The 6,451-nt window shown below is 51.2% G+C and overlaps 1 protein-coding gene across 2 annotated transcripts in view; it reads right to left on the reverse strand.

Moving 5' to 3' along the window:
* Window positions 1–5,256, reverse strand: part of ZNRF2 (zinc and ring finger 2) — a 56,563-nt gene extending 51,307 nt beyond the window's left edge. The window contains exon 1 of one of the 2 annotated variants that reach the window (XM_083706099.1): window positions 4,351–5,236. In XM_083706099.1, the coding sequence (XP_083562225.1) occupies window positions 4,351–4,807 (457 nt within the window). In that variant the 5' untranslated portion in view covers window positions 4,808–5,236. Of the gene's footprint in view, window positions 1–4,350 lie in introns of both variants that reach the window. The other variant, XM_083706100.1, reaches the window with a different exon arrangement.
* Window positions 5,257–6,451: the final 1,195 nt, after the last annotated feature.

Consider the following 6,451-nt stretch of genomic DNA (forward strand, 5'->3'; position numbering starts at 1 on the left):
GCCAGGCAGCCAACGTTAGAATCTATCTATTGAATAACTATGTCACATGTATGTGGTCAGCAGATGTTGAAAAGGCTTTTCATCCGATCTACTTTTGAACAATCCTATTCCACTTATCAAAAGCTTTAAAATAAGGATATCTCCTGTAACAAGATATCCTAAGAAGCAGTTATTTACACATCATTAAAGCAGTTCAATTCACCAGAAAACTACATGAAAACATTTATATTATAGCTAAGAAGCATAAAAGCTGCTGACTGAAACTCTTAGACATTTTGATCGTTTATTTTATGCATACAGGGAAAGCACAGGATATACTACATTAAAATAAGCAACCTTCGGTCTGCAGTCCTATACCTCTTACCTGAGAGTAAGTCCTATTGAATTAAATGGTACTTCTGCATATACATGTACAGAATTACATTCCATAGTTTTATTAGAAGGGAAACCTTGAAACTCAAAGCACTACAATACGAAGCAGCTCACTGCACAGAGCAAGACTGCCTACCTATACAGATTGCCCATTTTTGGTGGGTTAAGTATTATATTATATTATTAATTTTCTGGTTATATATTTTTACTTTCTAAAAAAAGAGAAAGCATTCTGGACATTAGGATGTTGATCAGGGGTCTTTCCTAAAACATAGCTGCAACACTGAGCCAGCCAGTTGCACCCACCATCATTTATCCTAGGAACCCCACAGTTTTGAAAAGGATGTCTCATGAATTTTGCATCATCCTATTTGCTCACAAGATGAAACAAGCACCTTGCTGCTTCTCCTATGCAAGCCTACACAAGACTGCTATCATACAGGCTTCTCACAGACTCCTCAACACACAATCATGGTTTTAGAGACCTCACACAGGTCAGCACCATTAAAAGCGAGAGACACAACCAAATAGAGATTCACTGGTTCAACATGTTACCCATCCCCAGGCTAGGTGAACTGTTATAAAGACAGGGCTGCAAGAAAATGTAGTATTTCTGCATGAATTCGGAACCAAAATTTGCCCTATTCTTATTAATGTCATATTAATTATAACAAGCTACCTTGTAGATTTTAAAAACCAATATTCTTTTTAGGCTGAATTCCTATTGAATTCAATTGGATTTCATTCCAAGTACCGTATATATGCACATAAGATTTTGTTGTAAAATGGCACAATTAGTTTTTATCTTTCACTATCTTCAATTTTACCCTCTTTTCAATAGTTTACACTTCCATATAATTACACTACAGAATTAGATCTGTGTACAACTTTTGTCACTAGAACTGCTCTTACCCCATCTGAATGTTTTTGCCTATGAACAGAAACTTTGTTTCAAATCTGCTGCAACTCCAATAAAACCTTTTTTTTTAAAAAAATGTAAACACCCTCCAAATTCATTAACATAAAATTAGAAACAAACTGCTTCTATTCTTGCATCAGCATCTAAATAGAGACTTTGGTCAGATTTAAATACACTGCATGGATGTGCAAATACATTATCCAATTAAGTCCTAATTATATAAATGGTTGGCAGGAAAATTTATAGAACTACTAACAGCTATTGAAGTTGTGGGCCAAATAAATACTTGCGGTATTGTATAGTGCTGAAAGTTAGTTTTTCCAGTTCCTGTTTCAAGGGCATTTTAAAATCCAAACCAACAAAGCAGAAGAACACACTGATCAGAGAGCAAAAGAATTTTCCTAATCTGCTGAATTTAAGAGAAAACTTCTCAGTAGTTACTTCAAAGAAGCGGGAAGCAGCAAAAATCTGTGAGATACACCCCTGCCCACTTTGTAGCGTTGTGTTATATGTGAAACACAAAAAGGAGAACATCAGTCGATGAAACAGTGAAACTTTGCAGCATTCTTCAGATGAAATTAGCAAGCAAAATCCATGCAAAGCACCTTGCCATTAGGTGAGAACACAAACAACCCCCCAGACATCTGCTGAGAAGTAAATTCCATGGACCTTGCTCCCTACTATGTATGCGTAGGATTACTGTCTTAAACTGCAATCCTAGGCACACCTACTTGGGGGGCGAGTCTCTCTCAACTCAGTGAGACTTCAAAGCAGACATGCATAGAGCTGTGCTGCTGTTAAGTCTGCAAACCTGGCCAATCCTAACAGGAAGCAAGCCCTACTGACTTCTGTGGGTTTTATTCCAAACCATATATGGAACCAGAAGCAGCCTTATCCCCCACAATAGAAACCTTGCTACTGTTTGTCAAGTGGACTTACAACTCCTCTGTATACATTTACCGTATTTTTCGCACCATAGGGCGCACCGGACCATAGGGCGCACCCAGTTTTTTTGGGGGGAAATAAAGGGGAAAAAATTATTTCCCCCCCAGGCGCGGGGCTGGGGCGGGGGAAGCTCGAGCTTCCCCCGACCCCAGCCCCCAAACAGGCAGCTCTCTGCAAGCCGTGGGAGCACTCCCGCTGCTTGTGGAGAGGTCCGCGAAGCCTGGGCGCGCTGAGCTCAGCGCGCGCAGGCTTCGGCATGCTGGTAACTCTCCGCAAGCAGCGGGAGCGCTCCCGCTCCTTGCGGAGAGGTCCGCGAAGCCTGGGCGCGCTGAGCTCAGCGCGCGCAGGCTTCGGCATGCTGGCAACTCTCCGCAAGCAGCGGAAGCGCTTCCGCTCCTTGCGGAGAGGTCCGCGAAGCCTGGAGAGCGTGAGGGATCGGTGCGCACCGACCCCTCTCCCTCTCCAGGCTTCAGCGAAAGCCTGCATTCGCACCATAGGACGCACACACATTTCCCCTTCATTTTTGGAGGGGAAAAAGTGCGTCCTATGGTGCGAAAAATACGGTACATGATAAGGAGGAGATGGAGGTGACCACCTTCCAGTATCTAAAGGGCTGTCACATGGAAGATGGGAGTAAGCTTGTTTTATTCTGCTTAGGAGGCTGGGAACTCCAACCAACGGATTCACTTTGGAAGAAAGGAGATTATGACTAAACACGAGGAAGACCTTTCTGACAGTAAGAGCTGTTCAACAGTGGGACAGACTCACTCAGGAGGTGGTGAACTCTCCTTCCTTGGAAGTTTCTAAGCAGAGGCTGGGTGACCATCTGCCATGGGTGCTTCGGTTGAGATTCCTGCATTGCAGGTGGTTGGACTAGATGATCCTTCTAACTCTACAATCTATGACAGCTACATTTATATCCCACCTTTCCTCCCAAGAGCTCAAGGGGGTTCTCACCCTCTCCATTTCCTCCTCACAACAACCCTGCGTGGCAGGTCAGGTGGTGAGTCAGCCAGTGAGCTTCATGGCTGATAAAGGATTTCAACCTGGGTGTCCATGGTTCAGCACTTTGTCCACTACAACACACATTTGGGTAGGGTGGCTCTACCACCAGTGGCGTTTAGAGAGAAGATGTACAGTCAAAACAGCAAACACAAAGTCACAGGAAGCCCTAACTAATAGTCACCAACCTAGCAGTCCCCCACTCTCAACAATCAAGCACATTTCGGCATGGGTGGGTGAGACATGTCGCTCTAGAATCTTGGTTCCCAACATGGGGCACACGCCCCACACGGTGGCAATTTGATTTGGGGGGGGGGGCAATTTGAGAATGAGTTATTAACAGTGAATGGCCTTTTAGGCTTCCTACACGTGAATAGGAGTTCACTTTTAGAATAATAAGAATTATATGGGGGGGCATCAGGATTTTAGAGATGCTTAGATGGGGCGTGGCCAAAAAAAGGTTGGGAACCACTGGTCTAGACTAAGCACTAGCTAAGTTGGTTAGAGCATGGTGCTGAGAAGCCAAGGTTGCAAACATGGGGGGGGGCAGCTGCTCCCCCAAATCAAGAAAAAATCCTTAACTAACTGAGGTTCTGGCAGTGGCGTAGCGTAGGTTGTCAGCACCCGGGGCAAGGCAAGTAATTTGCACCCCCTAACCTGTGGATTTGCGCCCCCTAACCCCAAGATGTTGCCACCAGTGCGGCCGGCACCCCCTGCACCCCCCACACTACGCCACTGGGTTCTGGCACTCCTAACAAAGGTCTGCCCCACCCCCAACAAAAATCCATGGTTGCAGGTTCGATCCCAGTACAGGGCAGCTGCATATTCCTGCACTGGACTAGTTGATCCTCAGGGTCCAGCCCAACTCTAAGATCCTGTCAACTCTCATTTTGTAAGAATCGTAGGAGTCGGAAGGGCCCTCGGGGGTCATCCAGCCCAACCCCCTTTGCAATGCAAACATCTATGTGCTCGAACCCGCGACCCTGATCTCCTTCAGAGCCTCGCGCTCTACAGACCCTCGGCCGCCGCCGCCGCCGCGGCTCCCCTTTTCGCTCCTCTCTTTCACGCATCCACCCATCCACACGTGTGCCATTCCTCCGCGTTCTCTTTACCTCCGAACAGGTGAGGCGAGAGGTGGGAGGGCAGCGAGCCGATGACGAGCCGGGGCCCGCCGCTGCCGTGTCCTCCTCCAGCGCCGCCGCCTCCTCCTCCGGCCGCGGCCCGTTCCCTGCCCCCTTCCTCGGGGGTGCTGCTGACCGAGTCCTGCGAGCCGTAGAGGCCGCTGCTGTTGGGGATGTTGAAGGCAGAATGAGCCGCGCGAGCCCCGGACGCGCCCGGCCCGCCTAGAGACCTGCTCCGGGGCGCCGCCGACGCCGCTCCGCTGGCCGAGCCGCCGGGCCCCGCGTGGTGCTGCCCTCCCGGGGCCAGGTGCGTGTACCTCGCCGCGCCGCCTGCCGGCCGCCCGTTGGCGCCGCCGCCGCCGCCGCCGCTACTGGAAGGCAAGTCCCCCCCGGAGTAAGCCCGGGTCCGGCCATTGGCGGCGGCCGGGCCGCTCTGCTTGGCGCCCATGGCCCGCCTTTCCTCGCCGTCGCCGTCTGGCTGCGGTTCCTCTCAGGCTCGGCTGCTTCCCTGCGCGGGGCGGGGTAGGCGAAAGCGCGCCGCCCTCGCTCCTTTCCCCGGACCCGGCAGCTGAGGGGGAGAAGAGCCGCCGCGGCTTTCAGCGGGCGGGCCCGGCGCTGAGGCGGCGCTGCCTCCGCCGCGGCGAGTCCCTCAGAAGAACGACGGGCGAGGGAGAGGACGACGGGGGAGCCAGTACCGCTCTGCCGGGGAACGCAGCCGCTGCCCAAGCTCCCGCCATCGTCGCTGCCGCGGTGGTCGTCGTGTGAGGAAAGAGGCGGCGGCGGAGGCAGAAGCAGCGGCGGCCCGTCGCCCGCCTCAGAGGCCGCTCGCGCGCTCGCTCAAGTGTGAGGCGAGGGGGGCGGCACCTCTGCGCAGCCGCGCCTCCCTCGCTCGCTGGCCCGGCCGCCGCCGCCGCGCCGCCATCATGGGAAGGGGGCGGGAGGGAGGCTCGAGGGCCGCCGCCTCCTCCCGCTCCGCCTCCTGTCTCCGTTCAGCGCCGGGAGGTGACAGGCGCCGCCCGCTTCTGAGGGGCCGCCAGCGCGGCTGGGCCCGCTGGTTGGCCTGTCGGAGCTGAGGAGGACGTCCTCTTCCCGACGTGCCTTTTCCCGCCACAGACGTGTGCTCGAATTCATCATCATCATCATCACTATTATTATTATTATACCGCCCTACACCCGCTGGTTCACCGGATAAAATCTCGACACAAACACACAAAACACACAATCGAAATAAAAACAAAAACCACTCAGTAACTCCCAATAAAATGGGGGGGAGATGCTTAGCATATCTACCTAGGAGCCAATTCCTAGGGGTCTTTGCTCCCCGCTCCCAATTTGAGGGGGCTGCCCCACCAAGTTGATGGACATTGTCATTCAAATTGTAGGTGTGTTCCCTGTCATGTGATCAATTATGCAGGGCGGGGCTTACCTGCCGCCCCCACCCAATACAGTATTTGGTTCAAGTTGGCACCCCTGGAATATACAGTGGTACCTCAGGTTACAGACGCTTCAGGTTACAGACTCCGCTAACCCAGAAATAGTGCTTCAGGTTAAGAACTTTGCTTCAGGAGGAGAACAGAAATCGGGCTCCGGTGGCGCGGCGGCAGCCGGAGGTCCCATTAGCTAAAGTGGTGCTTCAGGTTAAGAACAGTTGCAGGTTAAGAACGGACCTCCGGAACAAATTAAGTACTTAACCTGAGGTACCACTGTATACATAAAAGCCAGCTCCTAGGAGGCTGAGGTCCCTTTGCTCCCCTCCCAATAAAATATGTGAGGGCCCTCCCCCAGGTTGATGGACATTGTCATTCAAATTGTGGGTGTGTTCTCTGTCATGTGATCAATTATGGGCAGGGCTTATTTGTCGTCCCCCTCCCCTAATATTGGATTAAAGTTGGCACCCCTGGCATAAAATACATACATCATTTTATTTGTATGCTGCCTTTCTGTAAGTCAACCCATGCTTAAGGAGACTTGCAGAGGGGTGGGAATCACATAAATACAAACATAACCAAAGAGAAGGTAGAGGTAAAGGGACCCCTGGCCATTAGGTCCAGTCACGGAGGACTCTGGGGTTGTGGCGCTCATCTCCATAGCT

Source organism: Podarcis gaigeae (assembly GCF_964106915.1).
Source record: "Podarcis gaigeae genome assembly, chromosome: 12".
NCBI classification, from domain to species: Eukaryota; Metazoa; Chordata; class Lepidosauria; order Squamata; family Lacertidae; genus Podarcis; species Podarcis gaigeae.